At 39.8% G+C, this 21,481-nt stretch overlaps 1 protein-coding gene across 2 annotated transcripts in view; it reads left to right on the plus strand.

Annotated features, from left to right (window-relative positions):
* Window positions 1-19,313, plus strand: part of FIGN (fidgetin, microtubule severing factor) — a 127,136-nt gene extending 107,823 nt beyond the window's left edge. For both annotated transcript variants that reach the window (XM_039242018.1, XM_039242019.1), the window contains one exon: window positions 15,079-19,313. In XM_039242018.1, the coding sequence (XP_039097949.1) occupies window positions 15,079-17,333 (2,255 nt within the window). In that variant the 3' untranslated portion in view covers window positions 17,334-19,313. The remainder of the gene's footprint in view (window positions 1-15,078) is intronic.
* Window positions 19,314-21,481: the final 2,168 nt, after the last annotated feature.

Raw genomic sequence — 21,481 nt, forward strand, 5'->3', positions numbered from 1 at the left:
CTATTCAGCGCTAGGAACACTTTTCACATTACATTCACGCTAAAGATTGGCTGTTAAGAGCTCATTACTGGTATTTTTCTAAAGAGTGGTTTATTAAACACAGTTACCTAATAAGCATCTTTGGTCGTGCAAATTGCTGAAAACAGTAATGAGTCTGATTAGACTTCATTTCAATTACGACAGCTTGTCTCGAAAAAAATATATATACATACATATATATTTCCTTGATGCCTCAGAGTCTGGCTACAAGACACTAGAGAGTTTAAAAAATAAAAAGCCACCTCTATATTTCCTTTCCACGATCCACTAATGAAGAGAGAATTGTCCAAGTCATCATCCAATTTACACACTGGAAAGCTGGATGGACAAAGTGGAGTCACAATCATGTTTGCTTAAAAACAGCAAAGGCTGTCTTGACTAATATGTTTAAATAAGGTCACCTTTAGTTTCTCTCTGTTTTTTTTTTTTTTTTCCTTAGGAATATAAAGCTATAAATGAGGTGGAGACTTAAAAATGATTCATTCTTATTTGGTTTGTGGAGGTTATTCTTCAGATTAATAGGCTCACCTTTCAATTACATTTTATCCATGGATCTTCTGCTTAAAATCATAACAATACAGGGAGCTGTTGGACTGTGCATGCTAATTATCAGGCCGATTTTTGAGTACATATATGGGGAGGAAAAAAACAGGAATGCAACGAAGCTTTATGAATGTGCACTAATATTTCAGAAAGTGTAAAGAAATGTTCATTAGACACTAAACTTGATTTTGAGATTTAAAAAAGTATGTTATTTAGCTGCATTGAACAGCTAACCTCCTATTAAATCATGCCTGAATATTACTGCTCAAATTGAAAGAAAAAAATTGTTAATGTAAAAAGCCTTTAAGTGATTAAGCTGTCATTGCTGTCACTCGGGTACTCTAGTAACATTTTAATGCTTCTGGGAGCTATGGCCAGGGATGCAATGTGCCGTTTTATGCTATATTCACTGAATAGATTCTTTTTTAAAGTATAATATCATTTGACATCGAACAGGATAAAATAATTTCTCGGGTAAAACAGGAAAACAATGGCTGGATGGAGAAGCATTTAAAAAAAAAAGGAGGGCATAATAAAACATCCTCACCTGAAAAACTTCATAAGTTAGCTAAGTGATCAGGTAATGGCCATGAGACGCAAGGCAAATACAAATGAATGCTCTTGTAGGCGTCCTGCGGATGGCTTTCAAAAAGATTTACTTAAAAGGAGATCAGTTCCAGGTATGTCATTTTAATGAGGGAGGAATGTTCTTAGACTTATGATTCATCATTAGCTATATGAATTCTCTCTTGTTTCAAAAAATTATTCTATAGAAAACACAAAAATACTTCTAAATTAACAACTGGGGGGTTCTTTCCTATGTAACCCAATTATTACATATTTTAATTATTTGTTTTTCAAGGATTTTTTTTAACATTTCATGGAAAATGATTCTAAAAAGTACCTCAGCTGTACTTCAGTTAGGAAATGATTTTGTTGGGGCGCCTGGGTGGCTTAGTCGGTTGAGCGTCCGACTTTCGCTTAGGTCATGATCTCGCGGTTTGTGGGTTCGAGCCCCGCGTCGGGCTCTGTGCTGACTGCCAGCTCAGAGCCTGGAGCCTGTTTCAGAGTCTGTGACTCCCTCTCTCTCTGCCCCTCCCCTGCTCACGCTGTCTCTCTCTCTCTCTCCTAGAAATAAATAAAAAATATTTTAAAAAAAAGATTTTGTTTTATGTACTCAATTGAGAAAATATATTAATATGTAACAAAATTGTTATTAGATTTCCTTTTTGAAGACTTTACACCTGTAAACCCAGACCTCCTTGAAGGTGAGTGCTCAGTTAAGGAAAAAAGTGTTCATAGTATAGTTTGGCATACATAAAAGTTTAAGTTTTATAAGCATGGAAACTTTTTGAGGTATATGACTTGGTTTAGGCCATAAGTAATATCTAACTAAAGAAAACCTTAAATATGCTTACTTGTAATTAAAAATATGATGTCCATATTCGTTAAATCATTTAGCATGAACTTTGGACTCTGAGATTATTAATAGTAAAGCAGATCATTTTCAGGATAAAAGCAGTTTTAAAAATCTCTTTTCTTTCTCTGTCATTTTCCTCCTGTTTTCTCTATATCTTCTCTGTAACTACAGAGTCATAACACTTAAACGCACACATACAGGCACCTAGATTTGATTTTTCTGTGTAGCCTACGTGTATCACCTGCAGGTTCTGGTTTTCCTGTTGTTGAGGGACTTTGTGTAAATAGGACGCACACGGTTTGAAGAGGGAGCGGGAAGATTTGACTTATTTACTCATTTGACATAAGCAACCAAAACTAGCAAATGTATTTATTTTAATTTTTAAATTTTATTTCGAGAGATATAGAGAGTCAGTGGGGAGTGGGCCATGAGAGAGGGAGAGAGAAAGAATCCCAAACAGGGACTGTCAGCATGGAGCCCAGTGCTTGCTCCATTACCTGAACTGCGAGATCATGACCTAAGCTGAAGCCCAATGCTTAACCGATTAAGCCAGCCAGGCAACTCCAAACCTAGCAAATTTGAAAATAAGTTTCTTTCATTGTGATGAGCACTGGGTATTCTTTGTAAGTGATGAATCTCTAAATTTCTACTCCTAAAACTAATACTATGCTGTATGTTAACTAATTAGAATTTATTATTTTTTTAATGTTTATTTATTTTTGAAGGAGAGAGTGTGAGTGGGGGAAGGGCAGAGAGGGAGACACAAGAATCCGAAGCAGGCTTCAGCTTCTGAGCTGTCAGCACAGAGCCCAATGTGAGGCTCAAACCCACAAACTGTGAGATCATGATCCTAGCTAAAGTCAGATGCTTAACCTACCACCCAGGCACCCCTAATTAGAATTTAAATAAAAACTTGAAATATTTTTTAAAATGTTGATTTCAAATTATCTGCTAATTTAAAAATGTGACTGTTATCCCCTTTTTCCTTAAAATAATAACAAATACTGTAGCTTATTCATACCTTAAGGATGCCAGTGAAATAGCTTATGATAGCTAAGAAGTATGTTGTAGCATAGATTATATCATATAGAAGCAACATCCTTATAGCTTTTAACTCTGTGGACAGTATTGAGAGCAAATTTATTCTTAACTGCTGTATTAGAGACAAAAGTAAGCCCTATTTATTTACAACAGAAGAGAGTTAGATTGGAATTGATCATAGAATTTTAAGCAAAAGAAAGGATATGTATTTCATGTGATTAATGTCACTGGGCCAATCATTTTTTTAAGTTTATTTATTCGGGGATGGAGGGGGGGGCAAAGAGAGAGGAAGAGAGAGGAAACCAAACAAGCTCCACACCTACAGTGCATAGGCTCAAAGTCAGGAGCCCAGAGATCATGACCTGAGCTGAAACCAAGAGTCAGACATTTAACCAACTGAGCGACCCAGGCGCCCCCTAGACCAATCACTTTTTAAAATTCAGCCAAGGCCTAAAGGGTTTCTTTTGTTTTGTTTTGTTTGACATAATGGCATCAACTATTGTAACAGTAGATGAAAATAAATATTGTGTAGTTAAATGTTGTCAGAGGGAACACGCTCAAGATAGAATCTGAAGAAACAATTTCCTTACTTATGGTCCCTCCTATTGTTAGCATCTCCCCAAAGTTAGGTTGTTAGGCACTCCCACCAGGACAGGAAACGGCACTTTCTTTGAGGATGCTGCTATCCTCTCTTCGGCTTCTGTCTCATTATGTAGCATTCTTTGTTTTTACAAATGGAAGCGCCAACAGCGCTAATGACTGGACTGTCATTCACACTGCACTTTTAACAACGTTCTGTTTATCTGGAAATTAGAGCATCCTAATTATAGGAGGTGCTCAGGTTTATTTCACCAGACCACAGAATGGGGCCCCGGTGGGGAGGAAGGAGACGTGGGGAGAACAGCATTGTGAGTAAGAGCTCTTCATGGACCATGTTGATTGTATTCGAAAGCAGTTTATCTTCATACGCTGTCTTATATGGAAGAAACAACCCTAAGCCTACCTAAACTCATTTCATATGTAGCTTTTTTCACTGCCTTCAGATCAAAGTTATTTTCTTCAGGCTGGACTAAATTATACACAGGTCCCTAGAGTGAAGGACACTGAATTAATGCACTGTGTCACCCAGCCCTCACTATAGAATATTTTTATCAAAGTCCAAGACACTATTTTGCTATTGCATTAAAAATTAATGCTCGAATTGCCAAAAAGAGAAAAATGCATAAATAACCTAAACAAATTTTGTCTGGGCTTTGCACACTGTAGTTTCACCTTAAGCAGAGTTTTTTTTTTTTAAGGAGAACTGTTGAAGAGTTGTATGTGTATATGTAAGTAATATTCTACTCCTTTGTCTAATTATGAAAGAACCCTCAATCTTAAATAAGCAGCCTCAGTGGTCTATTTTGTTTTATGTAAACTGTCTTTTTAGAGTAAGGTTCCAGAGGATCGCGGATAAAGAGGATGAATACAAATTGCATCTTGCACAATGTCGTGGGGCTTGAGAGATTCTGAAATTTGTTTATGACCCACGTCTGTATGGTGGGTTGAGCAACAGTGAATACAGTTCAGTTTAAATATAACTAAATTGAGCTCTGTATTTATATACTTGAAATAGAATACACATGTACAAATAACTATTTAGAAATAGCTATATGTGCTATATGTGCATATGATGATTAACATAACAGTTTAGGATTGTGACCGAGGAAATTAACCAGCCATGTCATAATTCAAGGTTGGTACCATGCTCTGTTTTTGTTAACAGTGCAAAATTATTTTTATATGGCATGACAGTAACTTGAGAATCAATTGAAATAACCTCAAACTTTTAGGACAATGGTAATGTTGCCTCAGCAGAGACCTCTTTAAAAATAAAGATTCAAAACACCCAGAAAATACACAATACTTTTGGCATGTGTTTTTCTCTTTCTGGATCCACCATACCGGCCGGCTACTGTGAATCTAGCATGGGGCTTTCAGGTTGTGTTAACCCCGTTTATCCCTGCACGCTACACAGTTCACCTGTTATTTACACACATAAGAGGGTTGATCCCGCAGAACAAGGGGAGTGCTCTGTTGTGACACAGAACATACATATTCATTAGCCCTGGCAGTCCCTATGGACATATGTGGTATGTCCTGATGATCTCTGTATGACAAAGAGAACTGGGGGGGAAGGGTAGATGGCTGTAATGGATTGAAAACATACATAGAGAAAGGGAAGAGACAGCATGAGTACTGAAAGGCCATAAAGCAACATCTTTAAAGGTTAACCACAAAGCACTATTTGAGCTGATTACAAATTGTCTAAAAACATTCACAGAGGCAGAATAAACAAAATATTTGACTTAACATGGGAAAGTCAGTTCTCTTGCCTAGTAACCCTCAAACTCTTAACGTGGCAATAGTTGATGACACCTAACACTAAATACAAAGATTCAGAGTATGAATCATGTGTATATTTTAAATTGCACGTATATGCAGGTGCCTGGGGGGCTCAGTCAGTTAAGCATCTAACTTCGGCTCAGGTCATGATCTTGCAGATCATGAGTTCAAGCCGCGCGTTGAGCTCTCTGCTGTCAGTGCAGAGGCCAGTTCAGAACTTCTGTCTCTCTCTCAAAAAGAAGGAAGGGAGGGAGGAAAAGGAGAAGAGAAGAGAAGAGAAGAGAAGAGAAGAGAAGAGAAGAGAAGAGAAGAGAAGAGAAGAGAAGAGAAGAAAAATTTAAGTTGCACATATATGCATAGCCCTGTATTCTTGGGAATTACTTTTCGTAGGATATACACAGACTACACTTTTGGACACTATTTCTTTGCTTAGATTAGTATTCAAAAATTTTTACAAGAAACTTTTGTAAAACCCAGCCCTTGGAGCAGGGCAAGGAGGGGGGCACTCAAATGAATGAACAAACAAAATATCTAAATTATAATTTTAAAATATATAGATTTGATGTGAGCATGATTATATGTTTACTTAAATACTGAGACTTAAGTTTTGGAAATTTTAGGACCCCACAGGGAAAAAAAAGATTATTTGAATTATGTTTATGATTTCCTGGGTTACTTCAAGTGATAGTCTGTCCGTCCTGATCATATGATAAATATAAACTCAGTGGACTAAATGTGTATTTCTTTCACCATCAAGTGTTAAGTTGCTTTGCGTAAGTGCTCATGCATTCATCCTCATAAGTGTAAGGCATACTCTTATAAACATTGTATATGTTAAGAAGGATGACCTATCAGACCAATGCATAACAAGTTTCATCTTCAGTATGAAATAGAGGCAAAAGAGTCATTTTTACATTTGGTCAATATTTTGTTGGCTATGAATAAAATGTAATATATTTTAGGGACATGGATTCAGATCTAAAGCTTCACACAAATTTAACTGAAGGACAGAGTCTATATCATTCTAGTCCCGGTCATGATGCCTGCAGCATTGAAGACAGGTTCCTACTATGCCCCAAGTGATGATGTGTAGAACAAGATCGGTTGCTTACTCAGATACCAGTCATGCAACAGCTTTCTGTAAGAAATAAGAAGCATAGGGGCGCCTGGGTGGCTCAGTTGGTTAAGCATTTGACTTTGGCTCAGGTCATGATCTCACAGTTCATGGGTTCGAGCTCCACATCGGGCTCTGTGCTGACGCTTAGAGCCTGGAGCCTTCTTCACATTCTGTGTCTCTCTCTATCTGCACCTCCCCTGCTCACACTCTGTCTCTCTCTGTCTCTCTGTCTCTCTCTTTCAAGAATGAATAAACATTAAAAAAAGAAAAAAATAAGAAACATAACTTTGGAGTAACTTAAACAGTCTCTCAAAAGTTGTATTACAGCTCATGACTGACTAATAGGGTAAGCTTTACAATTAAACGAAGCTCTGGTTTGTGCTGTCAGAACCTAGGGCATATTCAAAGGAACATATTAGGAATGGTGGGGATTGACATAGGGAAGACAGCTGGAAAAGGTATCAGACACATCAGAGCATAGGGGGAAATACTGAAATAACAGCAATGTGGAAACCAGCTTTTTAAGAGATCGCTATTCATTATTCTACACTGCTGTACTAATGATACTGAATCAACAAGAAAAATAGCATTTACTTTCCCTGCATTTTGATGAAGAGGACAGGAATGCATATAATAAATAGTGTTTAAGAATTTTCTTTTCTAAAGATAGTACTTGTTTTGGGCCTGGGTGGCTCAGTTGGTCCAGCGGCTGACTCTTGATTTCAGTTCAGGTCGTGATCTCATGGACCTGAGATCAAGCCCTTCAATGGGCTCTGTGCTGACAGCAGGGAGCCTTCATGGGACTCTCTCTCTCTCTCCCTCTCTGTCTATCCTCCTGTCACACTCTCTCTCTCTCATAAATAAATAAACTTTAAAGATACTACTTGTTTAAATTTGAGAGCACCATACTTGCTAGTTTTTAAGAACATGTACTTAAGTATAAAAGCTGCAACGTGCAGCATCAGAGTGTAGTCACAAATCTCGTTGTTTATGTGACCAACAGGCACCATAAAAATACCCGATGTTTTACTAGGGAGTGGGGACACCATGACAAAGTGGAGAGGGCATGCCATGTCCCAAGTGGGCAGCTGGTCCTCAGATTCAGCCGGGTAAGAATGAGATCTAACGATAGAAGACCACTCAGCTTGTCTTGGAAAAATAGGAAATATGGAAATATAGATTCTGTTTATAAAGTTCACTGACTTTTAGAACCCTGTGCTGGCCAATCAAAAGACAGCTACGGGTTGTATGCTGCCCTCAGGCAGTCAGGTGGCAGTTTCTCTACGTTAGAGGTGAGGTATTGGAACTGTATTTACAAAGGGCCATTTAGCCCGAAATGCCTTTGTGGTTGTTAGAAAGGATCACTTTATGCAAATATGGTGAAATGGGAGGAGGGAGTAATTTGCTTCAAAATGTATTATGATTTGGAGTCTTGAGGTGTGAAAGTGTGATTTAAGGAGAAAACTCATTTGACAGAATTGCTATATAATTAGAACGTCTTATTTTGAGGCTGCAAGTTTTGAGATGATTTTTAACTGGATTGAAACCTCTAAGTACTTTATTTCTTAGTTGTGGTCTCTACAACGTTGAGGAACATTTAAAATAAGTAAAATACCATGAAAACACTTGGAATTGAAAACATCTGAATTTCTGACACTTTTTTGGGGGTAAGATCATGCTCTGTGTTTTGCCGAGTGTGAAAGAATTGCTGTACCTTTCTTGTAACCGACATTCCCCCTGGAAAATTTCCTTTTCAGGGGCTGTCTTGAGGTTGAAGAAAAAGTGATTTATAAATTCTAAGAGTGGTTTTACTTTTTTTCTCTCTAGTCAGTTTTGTGTTTAATGCACTTGTATTATTTTTCAAAATCAAAGAATAAGAAGAAATGTTTGTATAGCATTTCACAGCTAGAAAACATTTTCATGAGTATTATTACTTTAGGTAATCTTATTAGCAATCCAGTAAGATATATGATACCATTACAGTTCACATTTTATAGCTGAGCAAAGTGAGTCTGATGTGCTTAAGTGACTTCTCCAAGATTAGTTCCAATTAAGTGATGGCATGAGCAAAGCCAGTGGTCGGACTCTCACACTCGGGATGTTCACCTTTCCAACAAAATTCTACAACCTTCTTTATGTTTCCTTTAGTCCCTTTCTATCCCAACAATCTAGGCAATGCCTCCAAATTAAACGCTGTGTCGGGCCAAATAGTTTTCAACCCCACGGGGCATCGTAGTAAGTGAAGTACCAAACTATAGCAGAGACTCTCTGGATTGGGGAGTAGGTCACTTTAAAGTTTCCGTAATCTCTAAAATCAAAGAGAATTTAGAATGTGAAATTACAAAGAAGACAGAAAGCTGAAAGTTTCATTGTCTGATAAACAGATCCCTTTGACTTAAATTCTTAGCACTGAACTGCAGGCTTTATACATAGTGGGCCCTCAAGTTCTTGAGTAAATAAAATTAACAGTCCCTGCCTCATATTTAGCTGACAAAGGACTTCTGATTTTGATGTTCTGAAGATGGAACCAGATCGAATAGATTAAAGAGAACATGCAGTTTCTGTCCTCTTCCTCTGACTTCCCCCCAGCTATTACTTTTAGATATGACATCACGTGTTCAGACTGGGATCATCAGAAAATGGACTGAGGATGATTTCAGATCATATGGCTTAGTGCAGGGAATACCAGGTACTGCTGTGTGGGCTTCTTGGCTTATGAGGGTGAGGACACAAAGGGAGACGACCGCTGGGTCTGCTCCGACATCTCCTTTGGCCATCGCTCCCACTGAAGAATCATGATATGAGAGCCTCTCTCACGAGCTTCTCGCTGCATGCACCTATATTTTTAGCCAATGAATTTGCTCCTCTCTTGCTGAAATTCTGAATGCTCTGTGTGTTAGTCCTGCTGTTTCGTACCCCGGAGATGATGAATCTGTTGCATTATTAGGCAGAGGGGGCTGTACACTATTATATTGAAGCCAACCCTTGAACAACTCAGGTGTCGAAAATCTACACATAACGTTTCACTCCCTGAAAACTAATAGCCTACGGTTGACAAGAAGCCTGACCAATAACATATTCAGTCAATGAACACATATTTTGTATGTCATATGTGTTATATACTGCGTCCTTAAAATAAAGCTGGAGAAAAGAAAATGCTACTGAGAAAACTGTGGGGCGCCTGGGTGGCTCAGTCAGCTAAGGGTCTGACTTCTGCTCAGGTCATGACCTTGTGGTTCATGAGTTCAAGCCCTTCATCAGGCTCTGCTGTGACAGTGCAGAGCGTGCTCAGGATTCTCTTTCTTCCCCTCTCTTTTCCTGTCCTTCCTCTACTTGTGTGCATGCATGCACACATGCTCTCTCTCTCTCAAAATACATGAACTTGAAGAAAAAAAAAGAAAATCATAGAAAATACATCTGCACTATTGTAATGTACTTATCAAAAAAATCTCCATATAAGTGGATCCAATTCAAAGTTGTGTTGTTCAAGGATCAACTGTACTTTGTTATATTTACCCCAGGAGTGATTATTTTCTAAAGAGAACATGGATAAATATGGTGTTAATTTTTAAGTATATTTAAATAAATGATAATGGAAAGTTCAGACGTACAATAGCCCAAAGGACTGCAACAGGTCTGTAGCGAAGCCACGCAGGCCCGGTTCCACATGTGCTGCAATCCTAGAGCAAGCCAGCCCTCCCTGCCCGCAGGTGCTTGCCCCAGGTCCCTGCCCTTAGGACTTCCGAGCAAACCTACAGATGAAGGCAGAGTCCCGAGTGGCCAGAATTACCCTTTGGGAATCTTGTAAAGAAGGGCTCTTCCAGACCTGATGAACTATTAACAGCATATGTGTGTTCAGTACAGGTAGGGTAGTATGGGCCTTAGATGAATATTTCCAGGAATGTGTGCTAAAAATAGATTCCAGGAGCTTCATCTTTTATTTCCGATTTCTGCCCATTCTGAAAGTTGTTTTTACATCCTTCTTTTTTTTTTTTTTTTTTTTTTTGCGTAACAGTTTCCTTATCATGTTGAAGCTATGACAGAACTTTGAAGGGTGTCCCACTTGTGTTGTCGCAACAGACTTCAAGAACAAAATGGAGCAAGTAAAGCAGTGAGGCAGCACTGTTGAGTAATTACGCCTAAATTATAAAGTAGTCAGGAAGAATAACAATGGGAGATGTTATCCAGACTGTCCAGTGTTATGGGAGATACAGACTTGCTCATTGATATATACATAAATTCCTCTTGTAATAATAAAGTAACAAAACGCTCGAGCTTTTTACAGTACTATCTATCATTCTTGTGTAATACTTATGTTAAAGTATTTTAAAACCAATTTTCTTTAAATTACATATTTTAAAAACAATCACGTTGCTTTGTGAAATTTGCCAGCCGTGTTAAGAATTTTCTGATCCTTTCAAAAATAAAAGTTGATGTTTTGGAACAACTCATCAATTATGTCGAAGAACTATTTTTTCTTACTTTCCTCTGTTTCCTGAATTTTTATGGTACCTGTTTCTAAACAGCAGTGGAAGTTCTTCTGAAGTCATGTTTCTAATAATGGTGAAATCGGATTATTTCTGGGGTTTTTCTCTTCGTGTTCCTTCCAGAGAGAAAACCTCTGAAAGCTATTTTTAAAACCCATCTTATTATTTGGGTGTCACATTAAGTGGCATGCATGTGCTGTTTCCTACTCACAGAAAATGGCAATGCGATCAAATGGAGCATGCTTTTTTGTTCAAAGAACATTTGGCTCTACATTTTTCTTCTATTTCCCATCAGAACTATCACCACCAATAAACAGAACAATAATAACAGCAACACCAATAGGTCTGGCGCTCCTTCCAATTAGTATTAAAATTCAAGAAACTGATGAAAAAGCTCTTTGTGCTCCGAAGGCCAGGACGGTCTGCTGAACGCTGGCTTCTTCGGCTCCTACTAGGAACTAGCTCATGGTTAACTCTTAACTGACACTTTCAGGTAATATGAATGATTTTAAAACATGGGGTAAGTACTCATGTTCCAAGAGGCGTGAATGACTCAGATCCCTTAAGGTTATTTAATCAAATGAGCTCACTCTTGCCTTCTGCAGCTCTGCTAAGGTTATTGTCCTACAGTATGCTTCAATGAATAAACTTTCAGTTATCTTGGTAAGCACATACAAAAATAGCATAAGAATCAAAAGGCAATGGTATATCCAGTAATTGTCCCAAATAAATAATGGATAGGATCTTTTTTTAAATTTCGGATAAAACCGAAATCTTAGGAAATGTATTAGTTTTGCTAGAGTTAAAGTCTGCAGACCAACTAAAAGGCCCCAGTGAAAATGACCAACCTATTTTATTTTATTTAAACTTGATAGTCCTATCTTTTACAGTGATTATAACCTACTAAAATTCCTTTTTGCACATTTTTAATAAATGATTCATTTGCAAGAAAAAAATTTTAAGCCAATAAGGTGGAAAGATGCCCACTATTGTTTTTTAAATAGTTATTCTAAATCTAGAGCAGTTTTTAATGGGCTTTTATCATGTATGTTGACTAACGCCAACAATGGCTGAACTGAAAGGAGCCCATGCCTGATAACGCGCATGCGTGTGCGTGTGCGTGTGCGTGTGTGTGTGTGTGTGTGTGTGTGTGTGATGTTGTGTCTGTGGTAAATTCCATTGCCTGTGACTCCCAAAATATTTTCGGAGGCCTCCTCTCAAGACATTTATTCACGTTTCTTCTGAATCAGTCTAATCAAATTTCCACTCGTGGCACATGTGTCTTCTTCTTTTCTCAACTCTGTATTTGATAATCTCTTCAAGAAAAAAAAGCCTAATAGAAATTCCCTGGAAATAATTTACAGGACTAATGAATTTGTAGGTCTTTTAGACAGTTCTACATTACAGTCACATTAATATTCTTTGCTTTTTTATAAGGCTTGAAGTAAATCCCATGACACTAGAAGAATTTAGATACTGATTACTTGCGATTGGTTCCTGGTGATTTGCTCTTAATAATTTCCAGTTGAATTTAATGAAAGTATGATTCCTGAAATGCTGCTTCATTAAAATTGCATCTTTTCCCCTTTAAGTGTGGTTTCGGTCATTTCACCCATTCTGCGATGTGTTTTCTTGCCCCCCGCCCGTTGAAAAGGAATGATTGAGAAAGCAGAAACAATTAAGGACATCACTTCAGTTCCTCCTAGAACTCACCCCCAGAGTTTCTTCGACCGAAACGATGTGAGCTGTACTTCAGCAGGATTTCACAATTTTTTCCCCAGGGATGATATTTTTTAAAATAGAGTTTTAAAAGAGAAACACATGAAGATTTGGGAGGAGTAAGGAGAAGGAAAGTGAAGAAAGAATCTGTTGCATGTCCAGGAGACGTAGAAGGTCTTTCATATTTTTATTTAAAAAAAAAAAGAGAGAGAGAGAGAGCTTGATTAAGTTATGCTGTGCAGCATTCAGACTTAATTTAACTGAGATGGTGATTTGCAAATGAATATCTACATGGGTCCTTTTTAAAAATCCAAATGCAAATGAGTACAACTGCAGTAAAATATATTTGCAAATGAATCCTGTTGCTTTATTCATTTATTGTGTAATTACTGCAATCCTTCCCACCTTGTTTTCAGTATTTCTTAATCATTAAGTCGGAAGCATGACAGCAATGCCAGCCCTGGCATGATTCTCTTTGACTAAAACCTTGTAAATTAACACAATTAGCACAGCATCATCCTGCTAATTAACTTCCAGTGTCTGGTGCAGTGGTTTTGCAAACAAGGAAGAGGGAGTCAGAAGGGAATCAACATGCCATTCTGTTACCAAACTCTGTGCTATGTTCAGTGTAGCTCAGTAAGTCCAAGCTGGCCATGTCAGAAGCCAGAGTCCGGGAATGAGGAGCTGAAGGGGTTGGAGAAGGAAGGCAGAAGTGGGTAGGAGCTGTCAACATAGACTGCAGTTAATTCAGAAGGGAGCCGGTGCCACAGATGCTCCATGTAGACCAGGCGTCCTCCTTATCCAGGAGTCTCTGCCAGAGGGCATAAGACAGTTGACAGAATCCACTTTGGGTAATACAGAGGTGATTAAGGAGGCCTGCGTAATGTGGCTGTGCCAGAATAGCAAGTGTTTGGACCAAGCAGAGATTGGAATGGGGTGAGCCAGCACTGGGAGACAAAACGGGGTTCTGGTGCTCTACTGTAACTAAGTGTATGTGACTCCTCGAGGGTATGTTAGAAATCCCTTTGGGTGCTGGTTCCCTAATCTGTGAAATAAGGTCATTTCTGAGGTCTCCTTAAACTGTAACATTCAAATGATTCTCTGATTCGGCGAAAATGCTCTTGCTTTAGAGTTTGCTACTTAAGTCACCTTGCTTCGGTTGGTAATCTAGCAGGTGACAGAATTACCCATAGCATCTCATTATCTAGCTGCACGCTTTGAGTTTATGCCACACACTGCTTCCCACAGAAATGTAAAGAGAATCCAGATTCTCTTCCTGTTCTGTTCTTATAAGAAACAGGTACCTTTCACCTGTTTCCTCCCTCCCTCCTTTCCTCCCACCCCCCAAACACACATAATAGGTATATACATAAATAGGTGTATGTGCGTGGATATATAGACATACATATACATATGTGCATATGTATTCTTCCCTCTTAGCACTGGGAAGGTGTAAGGTGGAGGGAAGGATTGTAGGAGAAGGAGGGAGAAGCCAGCAGGAAGACCGACAGACAACAGATGCTTGTTTTTTTTGTTTTTTTGTTTTTTTTTTTCAGAGACTCAACAACAGAACTGAGAGGCAGAAAGGAGCCAGTTGTAATTCATACCGAGTTGTAGGCTTTGTGCGATGAAAGCGATGGAGCGCTGCCTGGGAGATTGCTTTGCTGCACTCCACGAAGCAGATTTGAAACTGTCGTGGAGCACTTTAGATGAGAGTTGGATTATGGAATGACCTGCTATGTCTGTGTCATATTGTTCTGCGCAGGGAGCATTATACTGTGCTAACTAGGTGTTCAGTACCAAATAAGAGAGGGGTCCTAGATGTGATCTGTCAGCTGTGTCTCATTTTTATATTGGTTAAAATATAAAACAGAAACTCTGATGTAAAGAGACAGAAGAGCTAGCTATTGCACATGTTAATAGTCTCACGTGCTAGATATTTAAAAGACATGCACATGTAAGAACCTGTGATTGATTTCTAATTTGACAGGAATGTGTGTGGACATATATATGTGTTCCTGTGTGTGGATAGCAAGTAGGCTTCACGGTAGCAGATTTACTTATTGCTTTAAAAAAAAATTAGGTCTTCTACAGAGTTCTTGTTTAAATTCGGTTTACTTTTTACACAGGCCTGAACGTCAGTCCATTTTAAAGTGTACATATGGTATGGATCATAAGACATAGGATGAACTGTGAGAATTCTTTGTAATGTCAATGTCGTTAGAGAGGAAGAGGTAACAAAAGAAGTTGGGGGAAAGCTTTAACACTTCTGATGAGTATCTCCGTCAATTAACGTTTCTCCCCCTCCGCCCCCCCCCCATCCCCAGGCTTGAAGATGCAGTGGACGCCGGAGCATGCCCAGTGGCCAGAACAGCACTTTGACATCACCTCAACCACTCGGTCTCCTGCCCACAAAGTTGAAGCCTACAGAGGTCATCTGCAGCGCACCTATCAGTATGCCTGGGCAAATGATGACATATCTGCTCTGACTGCATCCAACCTACTAAAAAAATACGCAGAGAAGTATTCTGGCATTTTAGAAGGCCCCGTGGACCGCCCTGTACTCAGCAACTACTCGGACGCGCCTTCGGGACTGGTGAACGGGCGGAAGAATGAAAGCGAGCCCTGGCAGCCTTCCCTGAATTCCGAAGCGGTCTATCCCATGAACTGCGTCCCGGATGTTATCACGGCCAGCAAGGCTGGGGTCAGTTCGGCCCTCCCTCCAGCAGATGTCTCTGCGAGCATAGGGAGCTCTCCTGGGGTGGCCAGCAACCTGACAGAACCTAGTTACTCCAGTAGTACCTGCGGAAGCCACACCGTACCCAGTCTTCATGCAGGGCTCCCGTCTCAGGAATACGCCCCAGGATACAACGGCTCGTATTTGCATTCGACTTACAGTAGCCAGCCAGCACCTGCCCTTCCCTCCCCTCACCCCTCTCCTTTGCATAGCTCCGGGCTCCTGCAGCCGCCTCCACCACCTCCCCCACCGCCCGCCCTGGTCCCAGGCTACAATGGGACTTCTAACCTCTCCAGTTACAGCTACCCCTCTGCCAGCTACCCTCCTCAGACTGCCGTGGGATCTGGGTACAGCCCCGGGGGGGCGCCGCCGCCTCCTTCGGCCTACCTGCCTTCAGGAATTCCTGCCCCGACCCCTCTGCCCCCCACCACTGTTCCTGGCTACACTTATCAGGGTCATGGTTTAACACCTATCGCACCCTCAGCTCTGACCAACAGTTCAGCGAGTTCTCTCAAAAGGAAGGCTTTCTACATGGCAGGGCAAGGAGATATGGACTCCAGTTACGGAAATTACAGCTACGGCCAACAGAGATCTACACAGAGCCCCATGTACAGAATGCCCGACAACAGCATTTCAAACTCGAATCGGGGGAATGGCTTTGACAGAAGTGCTGAAACATCATCCTTAGCATTTAAGCCAACGAAGCAGCTAATGTCCTCTGAACAGCAAAGGAAATTCAGCAGCCAGTCCAGTAGGGCTCTGACCCCTCCTTCCTATAGTACTGCTAAAAATTCATTGGGATCGAGATCCAGCGAATCCTTTGGGAAGTACACGTCGCCGGTAATGAGTGAGCACGGGGACGAGCACAGGCAGCTCCTCTCTCACCCAATGCAAGGCCCTGGACTCCGTGCAGCTACCTCATCCAACCACTCTGTGGACGAGCAACTGAAGAATACTGACACGCACCTCATTGACCTGGTAACCAATGAGATTATCGCCCAAGGACCACCAGTGGACTGGAATGACATTGCAGGCCTTGACCTGGTAAAGGCTGTCATTAAAGAGGAGGTTTTATGGCCCGTGTTGAGGTCAGACGCGTTCAGTGGACTGACGGCCTTACCTCGGAGCATCCTTTTATTTGGACCTCGGGGAACAGGCAAAACATTATTGGGCAGATGCATAGCTAGTCAGCTGGGGGCCACGTTTTTCAAAATCGCTGGTTCTGGACTCGTTGCCAAGTGGTTAGGAGAAGCAGAAAAAATTATCCACGCCTCTTTTCTCGTGGCCAGGTGTCGCCAGCCCTCGGTGATTTTTGTCAGTGACATTGACATGCTTCTCTCCTCCCAAGTGAGTGAGGAACACAGTCCAGTCAATCGGATGAGAACGGAATTTCTGATGCAGCTGGACACTGTACTAACTTCAGCTGAGGACCAAATCGTAGTAATTTGTGCCACCAGTAAACCAGAAGAAATAGATGAATCTCTTCGGAGGTACTTCATGAAACGACTTTTAATCCCACTTCCTGACAGCACAGCGAGGCACCAGATAATAGTACAACTGCTCTCACAGCACAATTACTGTCTCAATGACAAGGAGTTTGCACTGCTCGTCCAGCGCACAGAAGGCTTTTCTGGACTAGACGTGGCTCATTTGTGTCAGGAAGCAGCGGTGGGCCCCCTCCACGCCATGCCAGCCACAGACCTTTCAGCCATCATGCCCAGCCAGTTGAGGCCCGTTACATATCAAGACTTTGAAAATGCTTTCTGCAAGATTCAGCCTAGCATATCTCAAAAAGAGCTTGATATGTATGTTGAATGGAACAAAATGTTTGGTTGCAGTCAGTGATAACTTCTTTAAAAAAAAAAAAAACACGTAATGAATGTTGGCACACACACATAAAACCTGCTACATAGGGTATAGAGCCCCTTTCCAGTAGTGTTTAAATCGCAAAGGGTACTGGGGAAGATGACGATTGAGTTGCATCTTTAGAGTCAGGGTAGATTTGGTGGAAAAACGCATCAGATGAGAGCTTCTGATTTGAAAGCCCCAGATGACAGAAAGCATCTGTTGATGCTCAGTTCAGTTCAAGCCAGACGACACTCACCAAGGAGCAAGGTGCAAGTGTGTTGATTTCAGAAGGACGTGAACCTTGTGTGTTGATTCCATTCTGCTGTTCTCGAGATTTAGTTGCTGTCAAGTGCCTGGAGTGGTGCTTTATTTTTTGTTTGCCTCACAATTACATTGGTGGCATGTGCTAATATAAAGAGCTTTAACTTCAAACATTATTGGACTAAAGAGATGAACGGTTGTGTTACGACAGAAAACCAGATTTTTGCCATTTTAAGAGCAACAGTATTCCTCAATCCTGTCTGTTCTGCGGTATTAAGCTAAGAACAGGTAAAACAGGGTAACGGTAATCTGGACCTTAATTTCTGCAGTTCATTTCTTTTAATGTTCTTGTCTGCAAAAACTCAGGAAAGCGATTGTGATTTGTACAGTACCTCAAAGGAATGTGTTGAAAGCACTATGTACTGCTGAGAGTAATGGGATAGGCTTCGATGTTACTTTATATTAAAATGTATGTTTACCTCAACAATTGGAAGCTAGCAAGGAAAATTACTTTGAATGTATCCAGAAAAATACTGACGTGTGATACAACTGAATATTTACAACTTAAAGTAGAAATGGAAGGATTTTTTTAAAGAGATTCTTTTACTGATTATGGGGAATAAACCAGAGCAGAATAATTCTTTATGTCAAAAACTGCAAGAGTTCTTCGTACATTGCTCCTTGATAATGAAGTGAAAATGTTCTTAAAAGGTACACTGGTTAATGGAAAGCTACTTATTCGGTTTATGTTAGTGTCTAGAACACTCAGCCACGAGACCTGTTTAGGACCCTGAAAGTCACAGTACCTAAAAACTAGGACTGCCTTTTACTGCATAGGCGGGGGGGTGGTGGTGGTGGTGGTGGTGGTGGTGGTGGTGGTGGTGGTGGTTTGCAAGTTCTCTCTTAAAACTGCTGGGAATGGTGTCATTCTACTCACTAATCTAGCTTATAGGCTTGCCGTGCTGTTTGATAAAATGCAGAAGATAGCAAGCAAAAACAAAGAAATAAATACAAAAATCAACCAACCAACTTTATATATATATATATATATATATATATATATATATATATATATATTTCCACAAAGAACATCTACATCCCCTCTCCTTTTTGACTCCTCTCTTCTCAGTGCAATTTTGCTTCTAATTTTGAAATCTTCTGGGCTATAGTGCTCCCACATTCATTTCTACCTCAGTTTTGTCACAGTTCTCTTGGAAAGTAAAGTAGAAAATTGGAAGTGGACACACACACACACACACACACCCCTATACCTTGTCAAACTCGTTACTTTATTTTCTCCCATCTTTTCCCATAAATCTAGTCTCCCGAAACATCAGTCTTCATGCTTGCTTCCGCCTGAGTCCAGCCCCTCTCCGGCATATGTGGCATTTTTCTTAATTTCCCATTCTTCTCCTGCTCCCCACCAAGTTGTTCTTTGTATCCTTTAATGCTTTATGTGCAACTTTTCATTGATAGCTAACTGATGTTCGGCAATGCCTCTGAACAGACAGTGTAGGCTGTAGCTTTCCAAAGCCGCTGCCCGTGCATAAGCAGAACAGCCTGGCTTTTTGAATGTATTTTTGCTGGGTTTTTTTTTTTTTTCCTTCCTTTTTTTAGTTGAGAGATGCAGTAACAGAACTGTTGCAAAGCACTGGCATTTTATGTATTCAAAAAGTGATGTACATTTTTTAAAAAATTTAAATAAATGCAATGAGAAGCCCCAAGAAAGCTCTTTCTGTTATTGTTTTTTTTTCCTTCAAAAATTTTGACGGATTTCATTCACAATGTCAAATTCTCCAAGACACTTAACATCAAGAAGACTAATGAAGGACTTTATCATATTTCTGAAATTTTATGATGCTTGACCATTGCTCCCCTTTTTTTCTTATTTTTCGTGTTGCTAAAATCTGAGCAAATAAACCAAAATTTAATTTACTGTGATATTCTATCAATTAAGACTGTGCTTACATATAAATATTCCGTATTAAAAAGCAGTGCCTTTCATTAAGGATACAAAAAATAATATTTAAATACATCCTCTGCTCCTCACAAGTGAATAAATGCTATAATTGTGTTCTGGCTCTACCCTGCACATCTCTTATTGTAAGAAGATTCTAATATCCCCATTAACTTGTAGGTTCATATTGATCTCACTGACAAGTTTACTTTTGCACAGTGCTGACCTATTTTCTGTCTTTTAGACATTACATTTCATTTCCGCCAACATGCTGTGTTCACTTGAAAGCAACTGGCAAGTTTTGACAAACCCAGTCTTATTTAGACAACTTTGGAAAATTCAATATTGACCCACATTTTTGTGGCTACTAAGAGTTAATGCCAAATATGACTGCACTATTGTGTTTTACACTCATTTAGAAAACTGAAGATAAATCCAAGTCATGCATATTGGCTTTTAGCTTTAAGTGACTTGACAATTACTTTGAGATGTGAGTGGTCAAAAATCCATGTATTTAGGCAGAAGCTGAAGTCTTGTGTGAATTTCATTTAGCCTCGTGAATTCTAGGATTTGATCTCTTAGGAAATTGGGCATGCTGAAGAAATGAAGATCTGTTGGGGGAGATAAGGTGACCTTTGAGGAGATGGTGCTCTCCTGTGATTCTTTGATGCTGTATGGCAGCAGTATGAGCTCCTCTATGGACTAGCCTAATAATGAGCTCTTTTCTGACCATCCCTTCTGGAGCTTGGGGTGGGGGTGGGTTGCCACATCCTGAGAAGTGAATGTGTACAATCAGTGACAGTACAACTGAGTAATCGGGCTTCATACTCTTGGCCTCTTTTTGACTGCTAAGAATTTGGAGAAGGCTACTAATGAAGGTAAGGTAATGAGCCAGTCCAAATCCCTGGCCGTCTGACCAGGGGATTTGAGCCAGTCCCCTTAACAGCCCCTAATTCTCTTCTTCACAACTGCAATAACATTTCCAACAGGAAGAAAAAGGAAGTGAAGAAAACTACTTCAGTGGAAGGATCAATAGAAATTCAAGAGGTAGTTCATAATGACCTGGTGTGTGACACAAACGGAAATACCCTACACTCCTGGCATGCTTCTCACCAAAATATTTAGAACATTAGTGACAATATGGAAAACTTTGCTGACTGCGCTGATCAATGGAATGTGAAGGCAGTATACTTTAAGGCTATTTACTTTCACACAGAATGTTTAGCTATTAGTCAGTTTGTATTTCACTCAAATGCAGATAGACGGGTATAATGTTTTCTTGTGCATTTGAAACCTATCAAGGAGAAAATCAACCATTCCACTAAAATACATAGGCCAAACACCATCTGGGCAAGTGATAAAAGCTATCCAGAGGCTATGCTATGTAAAATAGCAAGGTCAATTTACATGGGTTGCATAGTACTTGGCTATGCAGTTTTCAGAAGAATACATCCAGAAAAAGTCCAAATTAATTCCTACAATAGGTCTTTGTAAATTTACATATATTTGTGGGTTGGAAAATATGTTTTAGAGGCATTTAGAAATGTGTTTCTCTAAAAATATGTCCAACTCCAAATGGAAAGATGCTATAGGATCCATTCTCATGTTTCTTAGTAAGAATTGGCTATCATGACCATTGAAACTGTATTTTGCAAAGTGAAAGGGACACAGTTGAAGTATTGAGGCCACTAAGGTAAAGTTCTAATATATATATATACATATATATATATATATATATATAATTGGCGTGTGTGTTTGTGAGTGTGTATGTGTGTGCTGTTCTCACCACCATCTATTTGAACTTTAAAACTAACATCTCTTTTACACGATTCAGAAGCAACTGGTACTTCCTTTCTTCACATGTGCAGATACACATGACCACGTGACATTTCAGAGTGTTTTAATACGTTTTCTTTTTCCTTTTCAA

The sequence above is a fragment of the Hyaena hyaena genome, unplaced genomic scaffold (assembly GCF_003009895.1).
Source record: "Hyaena hyaena isolate Hyena2069 unplaced genomic scaffold, ASM300989v1 scaffold_207, whole genome shotgun sequence".
NCBI classification, from domain to species: domain Eukaryota; kingdom Metazoa; phylum Chordata; class Mammalia; order Carnivora; family Hyaenidae; genus Hyaena; species Hyaena hyaena.